Source organism: Diabrotica virgifera, chromosome 5 (assembly GCF_917563875.1).
Source record: "Diabrotica virgifera virgifera chromosome 5, PGI_DIABVI_V3a".
NCBI lineage: Eukaryota > Metazoa > Arthropoda > Insecta > Coleoptera > Chrysomelidae > Diabrotica > Diabrotica virgifera.
In genome coordinates, this window is record NC_065447.1 from 114,937,680 (window position 1) to 114,959,713 (window position 22,034).

General features: G+C 37.5%; 1 protein-coding gene across 1 annotated transcript in view; it reads left to right on the forward strand.

Moving 5' to 3' along the window:
* LOC126885104 (uncharacterized) overlaps positions 1 to 22,034 on the forward strand; it is a 110,759-nt gene that overhangs the window by 8,573 nt on the left and 80,152 nt on the right. The window contains exon 3 of the mRNA XM_050651530.1: positions 14,866 to 15,118. Within this exon, the coding sequence (XP_050507487.1) occupies positions 14,866 to 15,118 (253 nt within the window). The remainder of the gene's footprint in view (positions 1 to 14,865; positions 15,119 to 22,034) is intronic.

A 22,034-nucleotide genomic window follows, 5' to 3' on the forward strand; every position in this document is an offset into this window, starting at 1 on the left:
CAAGTACAGAGATCTGGAAATTCAAATACGGAGACAATGGAGAATGCAAAGTACTTACTTACTTACTTACTTACTAGCCAACGCCCACCCTTGGCATGTTAGCCATTTGGCGGCGCGCTGACCAGTATAGACGAGCCGTTTCTCGTAGGCGATCTTCATCCTCCTCGGGTGGGTCTGTTTTCAGGGCTGGGCACTCTGGGAGGTGAGCAGCATCCATCTGGGGCTGATTACATAGTGGACAGTTGTCATTTTCACGGACGCCGATGCGATGTAGATGGGAGGCCAGGTAGTCATGCCCCGTAGTTGTTCTGAACGCGGCTACACTGATGGGTCTCGGCAAGTTGTGAGGGATTGGTGACTCTATTAGGTGGGCCCAAGATTTTCCAGCACCGGCTTGTATTTGCTGGTCTTTTATCTTCGCTTTGATTCCTCTTTTAATGGTGGACTTTGCTGATGTGTACGATTGGGAGCTAGGGGGCTGTGGAAGAGTAGTGCCTTCTTTTGCAAGTTCATCCGCCGCTTCATTCCCTTCAACACCGACATGACTAGGGATCCATTGTAAAGTAATCAGCCACCCTTTTTCCAGCAAGTTCGATAGTTGGACGCGGCAAGATATTGTTTGGGCACAGTCGGTATATCGATTTGTCGACAGGGCGAGGATTGCGGCTTGTCAGTCGATGAAGAAGGCAACTTTTTGGGGGTGTTGGAGATTCTCGAGACTTTTAGCGGCTTCGTGTATAGCAGCAATTTCGCCATCATAGTTGGTGAGAGGGGCACCCACAGCTATGGAGCCTTTGGAGAACGTTGAGACATATCCTGCTCCTGTTCTTCCCGAGTCCGGCATCGAGGAGACATCGCAGTAGATGTGGAGCCACTCATGCGCTGGGTAATTGGTGTGTATCGTCTCTAGGGCGGCTTTCCTTAGGACAATGTCTGACGATAAGTGCTTCGGGTCGTTATGGTTTTCAAGACGCAATTCTGTGTTTGGTAGACAGCGGGCGAGTGTAGTTTGCGCTGGGAAGGGGGCGGCTTTCGACAGGTCAATGTGGTATTTTTCCATGATTTGATTTGCTACTGTAAGCGGAGTGGTTTTTGTTTTAAGACGTGAGGCTGCTTGTCTATATTCGTCCCATTTTTGTGGAAGTATTCGTCTTTGCCTTTCCCAGAAGGTTAACGCGTGTTGCTCTCTGCGGCATTGTATTGGTTCAATACCGGTCTGGGCTTCCATTGATGTAATCGGTGTTGATTTTGGAGCACCGGTGATGACGCGAAGGGCAGTGTTCTGGGCGACTTCAAGCTTGGAGGTGGTGTTTGTACTCGCAGTTATTGTAGCTTCACTCCCATATTCTAGTATCGGCCGGACATAGGTTTTGTATGTTGCTACCAAGACATCTTGCATGGCGCCCCATTTTGTTGCTGTGAGACGTTTGAGCAGTCGACATCTCTTTGTGGCTTTCTCTGCAATGTCGTCGATTTGAGGTTTCCACGTCATTTTCTTATCTATGTACACCCCCAGGTATTTTGTTACATCCTCTCTTTCCAGGTCGACTCCTTTGTATGTCAGCTTGACAGCAGTCTGCTTTGTTGAAAGGGTAAGTACTTGATATACGGTTTTGGTTGTACTGACAGTTAGGCAGTTTTTATCCGCCCATTTTTCTAGATTTTTGAGAGCCTGGTTCATTACTCCCTCGAGCGCTTTCAGACTGCTACTTGATGCCCATATTAGGAGGTCATCGGCATACAGGAGGGCATCAACACCAGGTGTCTTTCTAATCATTGCGAGCACATCGTTTATCATTAGGTTGAACAATTGACAGCTGATGACAGCTCCTTGTGGCAGCCCTTGTCTTTGTAGTCTGAATTTGGAACAATGGTTGTGAAATTTGACTCTCTGATACCTTTCACCGAGAAAAGATTTTACCCAATTGAACAGTTTACCGTCAATTTCAGACTTCGCTATCTTGTGTAACAGCAAACCTCTCCATACTGTGTCGTATGCAGTTTTGAGGTCTACTAGCACTGCAACTGTTGACATCTTACGGTGGAAAGCATCCTTGACTTTTTGAGCAAACTCGACTACATGGTCCATGGTGTTCCTGTGTTTCCTGAAGCCAGCTTGTGCGTCGTCATTCAGTTCAAGATGGGTTATGGCTCGGTTCAGTCTGTCCAGAACCATTTTTTCGGCTACTTTGCATAAGGAGCTTGTGAGGAATATTGGCCGGTAGCTATCAATCAGGCTCGGGTCTTTTTGTTTCTTTAGGGTGGGTATGACCTCGCTCTTCCTCCATTGACTTGGGACTCTTGAATTCCATGTTAGGTTAATCAAGCTCAGAATAGTGTTTTTGGCTGCGGCTCCCAGATATTTAAGTATTTCCGGGTACAACTCGTCAATCCCTGCTGCCTTTTTCGTTTTTGTGTCAGAGAGAGCCGCTTCCAGCTCCGATATCGAGAAATCTTCTGTACAGATGTCCTTTATAGTTTTGCTCATCCGCCGGGGAGGGGGATAGCGCAACAGTATTGCTCTCTCCCTCTTATTTATCTTAATATTACTCACTTTTGTGTAGTGTTTACAGAGTTCGTTTGCTATATCGGCATGTGTGGTGAGTTCTCTAGCCATGCCTCTCATTGGCATTTGCTGTTGCTTGTTTCCATCATTGTTTAGCGTAGTAACGAACCTGTGCGCTTTGACGCCGTCTTTTCGGAAGTCGAGCTTAGCAAGGAAGGATTTGAAAGCTTCTCTTTTCCCTGACTTAATGGCTTGAGTTAGGATCGCTTGTCTCTTTCGAAGCTCTACACAATCGTTCATTTGCCTGGATTTTTCAGCTTTGCCCCTGGCTTTATTTCTGGCAGCTTTCAATTTGGATAGCGTTGGGGACCAGAAAGTCGTATACCCCTTAATTTGACCTCGCGGTATGCACTCTTTTGCACATCTAAGTATGGCCTCGGTTACCTTCTTTGCTGCTTCTTCTGGTTCTTGTAGTGTTAGTTGAGTAAGGACTTCATCTGTGCATTCCCTGTACTTTTTCCAATTCTCCTTTTTAAAATTCCAGCGCGGGGCGCGATTTTGGGCTTTTTTGTCCTTTGCCAGTTTGCATGTCACTAGCAGAGCGCGGTGACCACAGCCTGCTGCGTCGTCCAGAAGGGTTACACTGGTCTTCCCTGTAATGTGTGGATGTGTTACGACAAGATCGGGCCTTGATTGACTTCCTCTAAACGATAAGAACGTAGGTGGGGTGTTCACTACATCAAGATAGTTGTTATCCAAAAAGTCCTCGAGGTGTTTCCCAACGTTGGTGGTTCTAGAGTAGCCCCATCTCGTGGATGGACTATTGAAATCTCCAATTATGATGGTACTTGGCTGGATTTGTTGCTCTACCAATTCCAATGCAGGTATATTATCTGGCGGATTGTAAAGTAAGAAAAGGGTGACATGTTTCGAGTTTTTCCAGACTTCAACCTGGAACATTTCCAGTTTATCTCTATCCTGCATTTCGTGAATTATGTTAGTCTTGCATACTAGAGGGGTTTTGATTCCGATGATAATTCCTGACGCTACTTGTCGACTCCTCTTCAGCACATGGGTTGAATAGCCAACTGTAGGGTAGAGGTGAGGTGTGTCTGTAGCAGCTCCTGCCTCTACAATGACATATATATCAACGTTCCTTTCGAGAACGCTTCGTTTGAGTTCTAAAAACTTGCTGTTGCTTAGACCTCCAGCGTTCCAGAAGATGACTTTGAGGTCTGCGTCGCTGCCCTGAGAAGGGCCGTTTCGAGTAGGGATTCGTACACTCATGGATCAGCGCGCGTAACGACGAATCGCTGCTGCTCATTTAGCGTTACCCAGGGACACGTGTGATCGTACCTTACGATAGACCACGGACGCGAGCAACTCTGTCCCCCAAGGAGAATGCAAAGTACCCAGACGATACCAATTATTATGTCTACGACTGGAGTCATTCCGAAGACCCTCCTCGAAAGCATAAAAAAGCTGGGTCTGAATGAACATCTTTATAAGGCCATGCAGAAAGCTGTACTACTCGCGACGGCCAGAAGTGTACGAAAATTTTTGGGAGATCACCTGCATACCAAGTTACCTATTGCTCGATAACATGGAAAGAGTCCCACCAGAGCTAAATCCTTTTGATACCGTAGGTATCTGGGATGAGTCAATTTTCCCCTTAGAGGGAGTGTGAGCCGTATGGCTAAATCTGAATAATAAATAATAAATAATAAATAATAAATAATAAATAGCAAATAATAAATAATAAATAATAAATAATAAATAATAAATAATAAATAATAATTAATAAATAATAAATAATAAATAATAAATAATAAATAATAAATAATAAATAATAAATAATAAATAATAAATAATAAATAATAAATAATAAATAATAAATAATAAATAATAAATAATAAATAATAAATAATAAATAATAAATAATAAATAATAAATATTAAATAATAAATAATAAATAATAAATAATAAATAATAAATAATAAATAATAAATAATAAATAATAAATAATAAATAATAAATAATAAATAATAAATAATAAATAATAAATAATAAATAATAAATAATAAATAATAAATAATAAATAATAAATATTAAATCGTAAATAATAAATAAATAATAAATAGTAAACAATAGTAAAAATAAACTGCATTTTCTGCATTTTCTCCAGTGTAGATTACAATATTTTTTGTATAAAATGAAAGTAACTTTAACATAAGAATACCCGTTAGAAAAATCATAGGAACCGAGATAAACATCCTCTCCATAGCCACGATTAGTGATTCCACGACGATTTAAAATAGCATATTTCTATTTCCTACTTCTGTCTCCTTTGCTGTTTATCACTCACTCCCTTTCCTTTATCTAACACTTTATTACGTTTTATCTCAACTTGTTCGTCCTTTCCATTCAGATCGATAGTGGTAGCTCAGCCATCACTTCAACTGCAATCGTTGTCATAGCCACAACAAATCCTGAGAAGTGCCTTTATCTATACCTACCTATCTGATTTTAAAGGCGTACTTCTTGATCTCAAAAATTTACCATCCATACTTATACTCCGTACAAGAGTATAAAGTGCAGTACTGATATAGCAATCTCCTTGACCCGAGTCTGCCAATATTCGCCACCAGGCTACCAAAACATCTAATACATCTCATGTTCTTCTATTACCTCGTTCAACGCAGCTATACTTAAGCAGCAATCATATCATTTCCTCATTCAATTTTAATCCCTCATTTGACCACCGGCAAATTGATTGAGGTCTAAATTGCATAGAACATGCCCGTTACAATGTTTGCTGCATTTTCTATGCTATATAGAAGAATACAAATTTTACAATACGTTGCCAATTTGCATAAAGCAATTATTTTTTGGAAGCTGTATAACGGACAATATTTTTTGCATTAGTTGTTTTAATTCAAAGAATTTAACATGAAATTATTAAGCATAAACTAAAATTCATCGAGTGAGTCGATTTTTTGAGTGAGTCGAATTTAACATGAAATTATTAAGCATAAACTAAAATTCATCGAGTGAGTCGATTTTTTTGCTCCTAAGTGTTTTTATAAAAATTAGTTTATACAATAAATAGTATAAAGTTATTAAAAGTGTATACCTTTAGATTCATAAAAACGTTTAAAAAATAATTTATCTTTATGGTTTTAATATCCCTAATTACTTTTTTTAGAACCAAACCATGTCTGACGATAAGTGCTTCGGGTCGTTATGGTTTTCAAGACGCAATTCTGTGTTTGGTAGACAGCGGGCGAGTGTAGTTTGCGCTGGGAAGGGGGCGGCTTTCGACAGGTCAATGTGGTATTTTTCCATGATTTGATTTGCTACTGTAAGCGGAGTGGTTTTTGTTTTAAGACGTGAGGCTGCTTGTCTATATTCGTCCCATTTTTGTGGAAGTATTCGTCTTTGCCTTTCCCAGAAGGTTAACGCGTGTTGCTCTCTGCGGCATTGTATTGGTTCAATACCGGTCTGGGCTTCCATTGATGTAATCGGTGTTGATTTTGGAGCACCGGTGATGACGCGAAGGGCAGTGTTCTGGGCGACTTCAAGCTTGGAGGTGGTGTTTGTACTCGCAGTTATTGTAGCTTCACTCCCATATTCTAGTATCGGCCGGACATAGGTTTTGTATGTTGCTACCAAGACATCTTGCATGGCGCCCCATTTTGTTGCTGTGAGACGTTTGAGCAGTCGACATCTCTTTGTGGCTTTCTCTGCAATGTCGTCGATTTGAGGTTTCCACGTCATTTTCTTATCTATGTACACCCCCAGGTATTTTGTTACATCCTCTCTTTCCAGGTCGACTCCTTTGTATGTCAGCTTGACAGCAGTCTGCTTTGTTGAAAGGGTAAGTACTTGATATACGGTTTTGGTTGTACTGACAGTTAGGCAGTTTTTATCCGCCCATTTTTCTAGATTTTTGAGAGCCTGGTTCATTACTCCCTCGAGCGCTTTCAGACTGCTACTTGATGCCCATATTAGGAGGTCATCGGCATACAGGAGGGCATCAACACCAGGTGTCTTTCTAATCATTGCGAGCACATCGTTTATCATTAGGTTGAACAATTGACAGCTGATGACAGCTCCTTGTGGCAGCCCTTGTCTTTGTAGTCTGAATTTGGAACAATGGTTGTGAAATTTGACTCTCTGATACCTTTCACCGAGAAAAGATTTTACCCAATTGAACAGTTTACCGTCAATTTCAGACTTCGCTATCTTGTGTAACAGCAAACCTCTCCATACTGTGTCGTATGCAGTTTTGAGGTCTACTAGCACTGCAACTGTTGACATCTTACGGTGGAAAGCATCCTTGACTTTTTGAGCAAACTCGACTACATGGTCCATGGTGTTCCTGTGTTTCCTGAAGCCAGCTTGTGCGTCGTCATTCAGTTCAAGATGGGTTATGGCTCGGTTCAGTCTGTCCAGAACCATTTTTTCGGCTACTTTGCATAAGGAGCTTGTGAGGGATATTGGCCGGTAGCTATCAATCAGGCTCGGGTCTTTTTGTTTCTTTAGGGTGGGTATGACCTCGCTCTTCCTCCATTGACTTGGGACTCTTGAATTCCATGTTAGGTTAATCAAGCTCAGAATAGTGTTTTTGGCTGCGGCTCCCAGATATTTAAGTATCTCCGGGTACAACTCGTCAATCCCTGCTGCCTTTTTTGTTTTTGTGTCAGAGAGAGCCGCTTCCAGCTCCGATATCGAGAAATCTTCTGTACAGATGTCCTTTATAGTTTTGCTCATCCGCCGGGGAGGGGGATAGCGCAACAGTATTGCTCTCTCCCTCTTATTTATCTTAATATTACTCACTTTTGTGTAGTGTTTACAGAGTTCGTTTGCTATATCGGCATGTGTGGTGAGTTCTCTAGCCATGCCTCTCATTGGCATTTGCTGTTGCTTGTTTCCATCATTGTTTAGCGTAGTAACGAACCTGTGCGCTTTGACGCCGTCTTTTCGGAAGTCGAGCTTAGCAAGGAAGGATTTGAAAGCTTCTCTTTTCCCTGACTTAATGGCTTGAGTTAGGATCGCTTGTCTCTTTCGAAGCTCTACACAATCGTTCATTTGCCTGGATTTTTCAGCTTTGCCCCTGGCTTTATTTCTGGCAGCTTTCAATTTGGATAGCGTTGGGAACCAGAAAGTCGTATACCCCTCAATTTGACCTCGCGGTATGCACTCTTTTGCACATCTAAGTATGGCCTCGGTTACCTTCTTTGCTGCTTCTTCTGGTTCTTGTAGTGTTAGTTGAGTAAGGACTTCATCTGTGCATTCCCTGTACTTTTTCCAATTCTCCTTTTTAAAATTCCAGCGCGGGGCGCGATTTTGGGCTTTTTTGTCCTTTGCCAGTTTGCATGTCACTCGCAGAGCGCGGTGACCACAGCCTGCTGCGTCGTCCAGAAGGGTTACACTGGTCTTCCCTGTAATGTGTGGATGTGTTACGACAAGATCGGGCCTTGATTGACTTCCTCTAAACGATAAGAACGTAGGTGGGGTGTTCACTACATCAAGATAGTTGTTATCCAAAAAGTCCTCGAGGTGTTTCCCAACGTTGGTGGTTCTAGAGTAGCCCCATCTCGTGGATGGACTATTGAAATCTCCAATTATGATGGTACTTGGCTGGATTTGTTGCTCTACCAATTCCAATGCAGGTATATTATCTGGCGGATTGTAAAGTAAGAAAAGGGTGACATGTTTCGAGTTTTTCCAGACTTCAACCTGGAACATTTCCAGTTTATCTCTATCCTGCATTTCGTGAATTATGTTAGTCTTGCATACTAGAGGGGTTTTGATTCCGATGATAATTCCTGACGCTACTTGTCGACTCCTCTTCAGCACATGGGTTGAATAGCCAACTGTAGGATAGAGGTGAGGTGTGTCTGTAGCAGCTCCTGCCTCTACAATGACATATATATCAACGTTCTTTTCGAGAACGCTTCGTTTGAGTTCTAAAAACTTGCTGTTGCTTAGACCTCCAGCGTTCCAGAAGATGACTTTGAGGTCTGCGTCGCTGCCCTGAGAAGGGCCGTTTCGAGTAGGGATTCGTACACTCATGGATCAGCGCGCGTAACGACGAATCGCTGCTGCTCATTTAGCGTTACCCAGGGACACGTGTGATCGTACCTTACGATAGACCACGGACGCGAGCAACTCTGTCCCCCAAGGAGAATGCAAAGTACCCAGACGATACCGATTATTATGTCTACGACTGGAGTCATTCCGAAGACCCTCCTCGAAAGCATAAAAAAGCTGGGTCTGAATGAACATCTTTATAAGACCATGCAGAAAGCTGTACTACTCGCGACGGCCAGAAGTGTACGAAAATTTTTGGGAGATCACCTGCATACCAAGTTACCTATTGCTCGATAACATGGAAAGAGTCCCACCAGAGCTAAATCCTTTTGATACCGTAGGTATCTGGGATGAGTCAATTTTCCCCTTAGAGGGAGTGTGAGCCGTATGGCTAAATCTGAATAATAAATAATAAATAATAAATAATAAATAGCAAATAATAAATAATAAATAATAAATAATAAATAATAAATAATAAATAATAAATAATAAATAATAAATAATAAATAATAAATAATAAATAATAAATAATAAATAATAAATAATAAATAATAAATAATAAATAATAAATAATAAATAATAAATAATAAATAATAAATAATAAATAATAAATAATAAATAATAAATAATAAATAATAAATAATAAATAATAAATAATAAATATTAAATCGTAAATAATAAATAAATAATAAATAGTAAACAATAGTAAAAATAAACTGCATTTTCTGCATTTTCTCCAGTGTAGATTACAATATTTTTTGTATAAAATGAAAGTAACTTTAACATAAGAATACCCGTTAGAAAAATCATAGGAACCGAGATAAACATCCTCTCCATAGCCACGATTAGTGATTCCACGACGATTTAAAATAGCATATTTCTATTTCCTACTTCTGTCTCCTTTGCTGTTTATCACTCACTCCCTTTCCTTTATCTAACACTTTATTACGTTTTATCTCAACTTGTTCGTCCTTTCCATTCAGATCGATAGTGGTAGCTCAGCCATCACTTCAACTGCAATCGTTGTCATAGCCACAACAAATCCTGAGAAGTGCCTTTATCTATACCTACCTATCTGATTTTAAAGGCGTACTTCTTGATCTCAAAAATTTACCATCCATACTTATACTCCGTACAAGAGTATAAAGTGCAGTACTGATATAGCAATCTCCTTGACCCGAGTCTGCCAATATTCGCCACCAGGCTACCAAAACATCTAATACATCTCATGTTCTTCTATTACCTCGTTCAACGCAGCTATACTTAAGCAGCAATCATATCATTTCCTCATTCAATTTTAATCCCTCATTTGACCACCGGCAAATTGATTGAGGTCTAAATTGCATAGAACATGCCCGTTACAATGTTTGCTGCATTTTCTATGCTATATAGAAGAATACAAATTTTACAATACGTTGCCAATTTGCATAAAGCAATTATTTTTTGGAAGCTGTATAACGGACAATATTTTTTGCATTAGTTGTTTTAATTCAAAGAATTTAACATGAAATTATTAAGCATAAACTAAAATTCATCGAGTGAGTCGATTTTTTTGCTCCTAAGTGTTTTTATAAAAATTAGTTTATACAATAAATAGTATAAAGTTATTAAAAGTGTATACCTTTAGATTCATAAAAACGTTTAAAAAATAATTTATCTTTATGGTTTTAATATCCCTAATTACTTTTTTTAGAACCAAACCATGTCTGACGATAAGTGCTTCGGGTCGTTATGGTTTTCAAGACGCAATTCTGTGTTTGGTAGACAGCGGGCGAGTGTAGTTTGCGCTGGGAAGGGGGCGGCTTTCGACAGGTCAATGTGGTATTTTTCCATGATTTGATTTGCTACTGTAAGCGGAGTGGTTTTTGTTTTAAGACGTGAGGCTGCTTGTCTATATTCGTCCCATTTTTGTGGAAGTATTCGTCTTTGCCTTTCCCAGAAGGTTAACGCGTGTTGCTCTCTGCGGCATTGTATTGGTTCAATACCGGTCTGGGCTTCCATTGATGTAATCGGTGTTGATTTTGGAGCACCGGTGATGACGCGAAGGGCAGTGTTCTGGGCGACTTCAAGCTTGGAGGTGGTGTTTGTACTCGCAGTTATTGTAGCTTCACTCCCATATTCTAGTATCGGCCGGACATAGGTTTTGTATGTTGCTACCAAGACATCTTGCATGGCGACCCATTTTGTTGCTGTGAGACGTTTGAGCAGTCGACATCTCTTTGTGGCTTTCTCTGCAATGTCGTCGATTTGAGGTTTCCACGTCATTTTCTTATCTATGTACACCCCCAGGTATTTTGTTACATCCTCTCTTTCCAGGTCGACTCCTTTGTATGTCAGCTTGACAGCAGTCTGCTTTGTTGAAAGGGTAAGTACTTGATATACGGTTTTGGTTGTACTGACAGTTAGGCAGTTTTTATCCGCCCATTTTTCTAGATTTTTGAGAGCCTGGTTCATTACTCCCTCGAGCGCTTTCAGACTGCTAATTGATGCCCATATTAGGAGGTCATCGGCATACAGGAGGGCATCAACACCAGGTGTCTTTCTAATCATTGCGAGCACATCGTTTATCATTAGGTTGAACAATTGACAGCTGATGACAGCTCCTTGTGGCAGCCCTTGTCTTTGTAGTCTGAATTTGGAACAATGGTTTTGAAATTTGACTCTCTGATACCTTTCACCGAGAAAAGATTTTACCCAATTGAACAGTTTACCGTCAATTTCAGACTTCGCTATCTTGTGTAACAGCAAACCTCTCCATACTGTGTCGTATGCAGTTTTGAGGTCTACTAGCACTGCAACTGTTGACATCTTACGGTGGAAAGCATCCTTGACTTTTTGAGCAAACTCGACTACATGGTCCATGGTGTTCCTGTGTTTCCTGAAGCCAGCTTGTGCGTCGTCATTCAGTTCAAGATGGGTTATGGCTCGGTTCAGTCTGTCCAGAACCATTTTTTCGGCTACTTTGCATAAGGAGCTTGTGAGGGATATTGGCCGGTAGCTATCAATCAGGCTCGGGTCTTTTTGTTTCTTTAGGGTGGGTATGACCTCGCTCTTCCTCCATTGACTTGGGACTCTTGAATTCCATGTTAGGTTAATCAAGCTCAGAATAGTGTTTTTGGCTGCGGCTCCCAGATATTTAAGTATTTCCGGGTACAACTCGTCAATCCCTGCTGCCTTTTTCGTTTTTGTGTCAGAGAGAGCCGCTTCCAGCTCCGATATCGAGAAATCTTCTGTACAGATGTCCTTTATAGTTTTGCTCATCCGCCGGGGAGGGGGATAGCGCAACAGTATTGCTCTCTCCCTCTTATTTATCTTAATATTACTCACTTTTGTGTAGTGTTTACAGAGTTCGTTTGCTATATCAGCATGTGTGGTGAGTTCTCTAGCCATGCCTCTCATTGGCATTTGCTGTTGCTTGTTTCCATCATTGTTTAGCGTAGTAACGAACCTGTGCGCTTTGACGCCGTCTTTTCGGAAGTCGAGCTTAGCAAGGAAGGATTTGAAAGCTTCTCTTTTCCCTGACTTAATGGCTTGAGTTAGGATCGCTTGTCTCTTTCGAAGCTCTACACAATCGTTCATTTGCCTGGATTTTTCAGCTTTGCCCCTGGCTTTATTTCTGGCAGCTTTCAATTTGGATAGCGTTGGGGACCAGAAAGTCGTATACCCCTTAATTTGACCTCGCGGTATGCACTCTTTTGCACATCTAAGTATGGCCTCGGTTACCTTCTTTGCTGCTTCTTCTGGTTCTTGTAGTGTTAGTTGAGTAAGGACTTCATCTGTGCATTCCCTGTACTTTTTCCAATTCTCCTTTTTAAAATTCCAGCGAGGGGCGCGATTTTGGGCTTTTTTGTCCTTTGCCAGTTTGCATGTCACTAGCAGAGCGCGGTGACCACAGCCTGCTGCGTCGTCCAGAAGGGTTACACTGGTCTTCCCTGTAATGTGTGGATGTGTTACGACAAGATCGGGCCTTGATTGACTTCCTCTAAACGATAAGAACGTAGGTGGGGTGTTCACTACATCAAGATAGTTGTTATCCAAAAAGTCCTCGAGGTGTTTCCCAACGTTGGTGGTTCTAGAGTAGCCCCATCTCGTGGATGGACTATTGAAATCTCCAATTATGATGGTACTTGGCTGGATTTGTTGCTCTACCAATTCCAATGCAGGTATATTATCTGGCGGATTGTAAAGTAAGAAAAGGGTGACATGTTTCGAGTTTTTCCAGACTTCAACCTGGAACATTTCCAGTTTATCTTCATCCTGCATTTCGTGAATTATGTTAGTCTTGCATACTAGAGGGGTTTTGATTCCGATGATAATTCCTGACGCTACTTGTCGACTCCTCTTCAGCACATGGGTTGAATAGCCAACTGTAGGGTAGAGGTGAGGTGTGTCTGTAGCAGCTCCTGCCTCTACAATGACATATATATCAACGTTCTTTTCGAGAACGCTTCGTTTGAGTTCTAAAAACTTGCTGTTGCTTAGACCTCCAGCGTTCCAGAAGATGACTTTGAGGTCTGCGTCGCTGCCCTGAGAAGGGCCGTTTCGAGTAGGGATTCGTACACTCATGGATCAGCGCGCGTAACGACGAATCGCTGCTGCTCATTTAGCGTTACCCAGGGACACGTGTGATCGTACCTTACGATAGACCACGGACGCGAGCAACTCTGTCCCCCAAGGAGAATGCAAAGTACCCAAACGATACCGATTATTATGTCTACGACTGGAGTCATTCCGAAGACCCTCCTCGAAAGCATAAAAAAGCTGGGTCTGAATGAACATCTTTATAAGACCATGCAGAAAGCTGTACTACTCGCGACGGCCAGAAGTGTACGAAAATTTTTGGGAGATCACCTGCATACCAAGTTACCTATTGCTCGATAACATGGAAAGAGTCCCACCAGAGCTAAATCCTTTTGATACCGTAGGTATCTGGGATGAGTCAATTTTCCCCTTAGAGGGAGTGTGAGCCGTATGGCTAAATCTGAATAATAAATAATAAATAATAAATAATAAATAGCAAATAATAAATAATAAATAATAAATAATAAATAATAAATAATAAATAATAAATAATAAATAATAAATAATAAATAATAAATAATAAATAATAAATAATAAATAATAAATAATAAATAATAAATAATAAATAATAAATAATAAATAATAAATAATAAATAATAAATAATAAATAATAAATAATAAATAATAAATAATAAATAATAAATAATAAATATTAAATCGTAAATAATAAATAAATAATAAATAGTAAACAATAGTAAAAATAAACTGCATTTTCTGCATTTTCTCCAGTGTAGATTACAATATTTTTTGTATAAAATGAAAGTAACTTTAACATAAGAATACCCGTTAGAAAAATCATAGGAACCGAGATAAACATCCTCTCCATAGCCACGATTAGTGATTCCACGACGATTTAAAATAGCATATTTCTATTTCCTACTTCTGTCTCCTTTGCTGTTTATCACTCACTCCCTTTCCTTTATCTAACACTTTATTACGTTTTATCTCAACTTGTTCGTCCTTTCCATTCAGATCGATAGTGGTAGCTCAGCCATCACTTCAACTGCAATCGTTGTCATAGCCACAACAAATCCTGAGAAGTGCCTTTATCTATACCTACCTATCTGATTTTAAAGGCGTACTTCTTGATCTCAAAAATTTACCATCCATACTTATACTCCGTACAAGAGTATAAAGTGCAGTACTGATATAGCAATCTCCTTGACCCGAGTCTGCCAATATTCGCCACCAGGCTACCAAAACATCTAATACATCTCATGTTCTTCTATTACCTCGTTCAACGCAGCTATACTTAAGCAGCAATCATATCATTTCCTCATTCAATTTTAATCCCTCATTTGACCACCGGCAAATTGATTGAGGTCTAAATTGCATAGAACATGCCCGTTACAATGTTTGCTGCATTTTCTATGCTATATAGAAGAATACAAATTTTACAATACGTTGCCAATTTGCATAAAGCAATTATTTTTTGGAAGCTGTATAACGGACAATATTTTTTGCATTAGTTGTTTTAATTCAAAGAATTTAACATGAAATTATTAAGCATAAACTAAAATTCATCGAGTGAGTCGATTTTTTTGCTCCTAAGTGTTTTTATAAAAATTAGTTTATACAATAAATAGTATAAACTTATTAAAAGTGTATACCTTTAGATTCATAAAAACGTTTAAAAAATAATTTATCTTTATGGTTTTAATATCCCTAATTACTTTTTTTAGAACCAAACATTAACTGAAGATTATCAGTTAACTACTGACTGCGATCAATCCATAATTCCCAGAGATAATGTGACTGTTCAAGATACTGATCTATTGTCAACTGTTGAAAATTGTTCTGTTACTGCAATCGAAAATGCTTCTGTACATTGTACGAACATATGTGCCCCTCCTGTGCAACCAACAAATTTTGTTTATAATTCCGAATGTATGTGTCCACAAATGGCCAATTTTATCCATAATTATGCAGCTCAAGGTACTAATTTGAAGTTATTAATGCGTATTTACCCTATTGGGACCGTGCAAGTTCGGCAAAGCGACCTCTATTTCTACGCTCTGTACTTTTATTCGCACTTTTAATTATATTGGCCAATTATATTAGTCCTGGTTGCTGGATAATTGTCAAGACCATAGTCCAAAAAAATAATAAGAAGAAAAAATAAGATGCAGGTTATGTTTAGCAAACGTAAACAATTGTATGTAGTAAATAAAATCAGTTATTAAAATGCAGTACTGCAAGCAAAATACAATTAATTAAATTTACCTTTATATAATAATTGCATAACATATCAATATTGTGGAGCAATATATAATTTTTCTGCGTCACTGACAGAAGGTATGAAATATACGTCAATTTGACAATTTCAATTGACAATATGAATTATTTAAGATAGATGCAATATTTCTCCGCGACTCGCGCACGGTCGTTTCTCGTTTCCCTTTCCAAGTACTTGCACACCGCGAATAGATATGAAGCTTTTTTTCTACATAAAGATACGATTCCGACAACGAATGTAGACGGCAGACGGCAACTGCAGACGGTAGTTGAAGTTGCTGCCGCTGCAGAATTTGCCGTCGTATTGAATTCAATGTCAGCAGCAGCGACTGCAGTTACGTGACAGCATAAAACAGTTAAGGTTGGGTATCACATACAAAAATATGGATTACGAAGCTAAAGCAAGCAAGTTTTACTGCAAGAAGAAGAAGCTAGTGATACTTTGTTATTGTTTTACTACTCTACGAGAAATTATACACAATTATTATACTTAACTAGCCACTTAATGTGAGGGTTTTTCTGTGAAATGAGGTCAAAAAAAGGGTATTTTTATTTATAAAGTTGCAAATCATAATATCAACTTTAAAAAAACATAAACAATTGGAAAACAGTAATTTCATAAAAAATTAAAAATTTAACTTTGTGTGATAAATCTTATATTTTTATATTTATTCTGAATGGATACTTTCTCGCCGGGTTGTATTTCATAGAGCAATGAAGATACGATATAGTGCTGTTTTGGCAATGTTGTCATGATTGTTTTTTCCCATGATACCCTCTAAACCCCTTTCATTCGATGTCTTTATGTTAAAATCAGACCAATACGAACAAAGATACGATATGTTGCACATTTAGTAATGTCGATATTTTTGTTTTTTATCTCAACATATTCGCTACCCTCTCCATTTCGTTCGAACGTTAAAATAGTACCCATAACAACGGAGAAACGATATAGTGTCCTTTTGACAATGCCATTGTGCTTGTTTTCTATCTGTACGTGTTCGATATCCCCTCCCCTTTCATTTAACGTCTCGTACGTAAAAATTGTATCAATAACAACGAAGATATGATATAGTGCTCTTTTGACAATACCGTTGTGTTTGAATTTTTCTCTGTTAGCTTCGATATCCCCTCTCATTTCATGTAACGCCTCAAACGTAACAAGCGGACCAATAACAATGAAGATATAATGTACTTAATGCCGTTTTGACAACACGACCATGCTTAATTTTTTACGTATTAGTATTCATCATCCAATTTCCTTTCCAGCGACCCCTCCCACGTCACGATCTGACGAGCCTGCACCACAAAAAGTGTCAAAAACCAACAGACTTGACTTTAGATTTTGGTGAATGAGCCCATGTTATTTCTTATGGGAGCATCCACCAAAGCGCAGTTTTTAGTGTACCTATAGTATATATTATTCAACCAGCATGTCGTCGTACTAAAACAATACTAAGACAACTTAAAAAATATAGTTTCGAGTAAATTGAGTTTTAAATTTCCTCCATAGAAAATATGAAATAAAAATATTTTATATAAGTTTATTGCATTGTTTCTTAAATCTTATGGTGTCCTATTTGTTCTTGAGTGTGTTTAGAGTTCAACTGAAAATTTGAAATAATAAATAATAAGAATAAACTGAGATTTTGTAACATGTCCTCCTCTTACACTTTAAAAATTTGTGATATATACAATTTATCTTTGCTAAGTGTTGAAGTTGTCCTAGTATGGTATTTATTTTTTGTAATATTCTTTAAAAATATCTTTATTTTTCTTCAGCTTATCCTAGTATTTCACCAATTCTATTGTTCAACTATTAATTTTGTTACTATTATTAGCTTTTAAAAATATCCCGCTGTTACACTATTTTTTGACGCACTTGACCACTTTGTCTTGTTTCATTGATTTTTCAAGTTTTCTTTACACAATTATTCTCAAAAAAATACAGTAGGTATTGTAATTTTTTATTTTTTACTGAAACTTCAAGAAATAGCAAACATAATATTATTACATAAATTTATAAAATGAAATCAAATATTACCAACTGTTAAATCATTTATACTAAAATTCCACTCAATAAACAATAATAAAATGAAAAAAAAACTTCCGCGAACATTTTTTAATCGCTAACTTCTTGATCTTCTTGTTGTCCTTTCTTGTACGATTTTAGATTTAAAAAAAAATCGTGATGTTCAGCAGGGATATGCAACGGCGGATCCATCAGCCTTGCAAGGAGGGGGCAATGAAATAAAAAATTTCTCGTCACTCGCGTTCGCAGGATTCTTTTTCGGAATGGGTTGTTACTTTTTTTACTTCATGTACCATGTCCTTTCAGAACGTTGGTAACTATCATAGCTATCTTAATTTTATTCACTGCCACCCTAAATCAACCACGAAGTGCTTCTTCGTCCTGGACTGCGATTTTCGCTTGCATAATATTTTTTAGCAACCTATATTTGAAATTTCTCATTACATGTCCAAAATACTCCACTTTTCTCTTATTGATGCCTTCTATAATTTCAGCAGTCCTGCTGAGACGTTCTAGTATTGAGGAGTTTTGAATCTTCTTCACCCAAGATCATATTAAAATTCTTCTATAGCATAACATTTCGAAAGCCTCAAGGCGATTTAAGTAGATCGATTTTATTCACAGTCCAAGACTCGACACCATGCAGTAAGACTGAGAACACGTACCTACTTCGGAGAAGGAATTCTGTTTTATGTTTCAGTTATTCAGTTACTAACAGGACATAAAACCCACCATTTATTTTCAATCGTAATTATCTCTTTCTTAAAAAAAAAGGCGATACCAGGCGAAGTCCCAAGGAGGGGGCAATTGACCCCATTGACCCCCCCCCCTTGGATCCGCGCCTGGGGATATGTCGGATGAAACTTAAAAGATCTTCTTTTTTTTAAAGGGAATTTTAGGGTGTTCCATATAAGCTGGAGCAATATTGTCGACTTCATTCATTCGAACGTTAATTTGTTTAAATGAATCGGTACCAAAGGTTTTCATGTAGAAAATAATATTTGGGCTTTCTTTGGTCACTCGTAATACCTTAATATTGCTCCAGAGTATTTTCTCTTCAATTGAGTTTTTAGAAAAACTTGCAAAATTCATGCTAAACTTTTTCGAATACATTTTAATAAACAGAAGACACGTGTTTTCCGAACGAATTTAAGAAACGACTTCTAGCATCCCCACTCTAGTGCAGTCGGAGAGCAACTTGAACTGACCAGTGAAAGTGAACAACTTTACTGTAACTTACCGACTCATCCACGAATTCGTAGGTGAGCGTGGGGATATACTCGGACATTTACTCAAATAATCCTTATTTTTGAAGCTTGGTTAGGGAAATACAGAGACAACTTAAAAAAACAGGTTAATTTAAAATTTTCTTTGCCACACTCGGTGAAATATTCGGACAAGTTTGCTAGTAAAATACTAAGACAACTTAAAAACACAGATATGTTAAAAAAATCATAATGCAGATGTGTGGCTAGACTAAGACATGTAGGAATATCCGGGTATTTCACCACAACTATGATTATAAAAGGCAAATATTAATCGGATAATAAAAAGGTATTTTAAGATATCTTCCTTTTAACTTAGGTATTTCCAACAAATCAATTAGTGCAATATTAGGATATTGCTCATAAACACCATAAAGCAGCCGATTGAACAAATCTTAGTTTCTCTCCAGATAGCTTATGAAATTTTACATCAGATAGAGCAGATAACTCAAAAGTCAAATATTTGAAGATATCCTAGTATTGTTCAAGTGCGACGATGTAATGAAGGATATTACTCACGATGATGAAGTTTGAAACACGAGCCGTAGGCGAGTGTCGTAATTCATCAGAGTGAGTAATAGCCATTACATGCGAGTAGAATACTATACTTTTTCTACGACCTTTTTTATTTTAATTAGTAAAAAATTTAATTATCAACTATTCGAGATTTAAATTATAATAATTTACAAAAATACCTAAATGCTATTTACTTCTAGTACGTGGCTGAATAATTGGTTGCCTACTATTACTAAGTTCTTATTTATTGTAAAAAGACAACTAGAAATAGTCAATATAAGTTCTAAAAGGGAAGTTCCCTAGGTTGGCTGTATACCATATAGTTAAAAAACTCTAACAAGAAGTAAAACCACTTCTATGTAAATTGGTATATTTATTAAAACTTAAAAAATCCCAATGGATTGAATAAAATATGTCCAATTCAGAACGTTTTCAGACCTATCGGTCCATCATCAGTGAATCTACAATAAAATAAGTAATGCCACTATTAGAATTGAAAGATGGTTGAAATTTTTAAAAAGCTAAAAAAGTGTGGTTAGATTACTTACGTGCATACTTGCTAAATAGCCCCAGAACCAAACAATGGTTGAATTTAAAATTCAATTTACATTATTTAAAAATAATATTAATCAGGCTAAACGCCGATGTTAAAGGATATCGCTTATGGGAACATGGTGAAACCCTACCAAAACCTCAATCAACCATCTTAGGCCAACTTTGACTATAAAGTGTCACAAGTGTGTAAGGAACTGTTTGAAGTGACATTGACAGTAGAGAAAAAGGTAGTCGATTTTCAAAGTTAATTAACCAAAAGGTCATGACCCACAATAAATGATAAAAAATTTTAATATCTGAAAATGTCTAACATTTTAAATCTATTGGTTTTTGAAAAGAAATTGTGATATACAAAATTAATTTAGAATATAAGATTATTTATATTGACTGTATACTATAACATTAGATTGATCAAATTGATAGAAAGAACGTTAAGCTGCTGTCAAAAATGATAAAAAGGTAAAAAATAAAAATAGATGAAGGTGAGAGAAGAGAAAGAATAAGTATTAGTTGGAATGTTATTGTACAAATGAATAAATTGGTAGGCAATTTAATCTAGTCTATATTGTATTGGTGGTTGTATATGTAAAAGGAAAATATTGTTATTTAAAAATAAATGCAAATTTTTGTAAATAATGGATTTGAGTTAGGATACAGTCAAATAATTAAAAGTGTGTAATATGTGAATGAAAAGGATTGTAGTTATTATGAGATGTTTTATTTTTTAATTATATTTCAAAAGTTTTGAGACAATTCTTGTGACAAAGTGAGGGTATGTGAAGTTAGAGATAAAGAAAAGTATGATTATAGCTGTTAGGTCCAGTTGATACAAGAATGAAATTAAAATGAAAATAATATTGAAAGTGTACTGAATAAAATAAAACCAAAGTAAGAAAAAGAATATTGATATAATTTAATTGTAATGATAATGGATCTGAATGTGAGAACTGAAACTAAGTGATGGGATGTTAGTTGTAGAGGTAAAAAATTTACCTGGAAAAGGTCAAAGACAAAAAGTAGAGGGCTGTGGTGTAAGGTATAAAGACAAGAATTTTAAGGGAAAGAGAGGGATAAAGAAAAGATGAGGTGTGGAATTAAACTGAACGAAGTAATGAAATGAAAAAAGAAGTGAAAAGATAGTAGGGTGAATTAATGAAGTGATGGTTAATAGGGTTCAGTAGTTAATAATGTTAGTCGGGTAAAGGAGTTTGGAAGCAATGAAGGAAAGAGGAAATTTTGAAAAAGAAGGGAGAGTAAGTTAAAAGAGAAAGAATGGGATAAAAAGAGGAAGTTGAAAAAATAGGAATTATGAGAATAATTGGCGGTGAATGGGGACAAAGTTGCGGTTAAGGGATGTTTGTCTATTGACACAGTTGGGACTCTTCTTCAGGTCCTTGACAATCTCCAAATCTTCGTATAAGTCTAAACGGAGTGTATTATTTTGTTGAATATTGTGTATCAACTGGACACCTTCAGGAATCTTAAGTTCATGTTTATTGACTTTTAAATGGTGTGAAAAGGCAGAAGTGGTATCTCTCTTGCTGTGTTCTGCAGATCGGGTAGAAAGGGATCTGTAAGTTCTGCCGATGTAGGTGGCATCACAATCTGAACAAGAGAGTCTGTATACCCCACTCGGGTTCATATAATGGATAGGATCTTTGGTATTAGTTAAACTTTTGCTGAGAGTGTTATTAACTTTGAAAGATATTTTTATGTTGTCACAAGAATTGGAAATGATATGTTTGACTCTTTCAGATAATTTGGAGTTATTGAATGGTAAGGAGGCATATATGGGAGTAGTTGTGGATGATGTAGAGAAAGCGGATTGTTATAGTAACTTGAGTTCTCTTTTTTGTTGAAGTTTACTGATGATGTCTGGGTCATAACCATTGTTGACTGCAATCTGTTTGATAATATTCAACTCTTTGTTGAATTCAGTTACGGATAAAGGAATAGAGTTTAATCTATGTATAAAACTGCGAAAAGCAGAGAGTTTATATGATAAAGGGTGATTAGAAGTAGAATGGATAACATGATCTGTCTGTGTTGGTTTACGGTAGATACCAAAGTTGAAGTGGTCATGTAGTCTGGTAATAGATAAATCCAGAAAGTTAATGGAGTTAATGAAGATTCTAGTTCCATGGTAAAGGTGATATTAGGATGGATTTGATTAATTTTGTGAAGTAAGTTGAGAGCTGAATCAGAGTTACCAGAAATGAGGACTAAAATGTCATCAACATAACGGAAC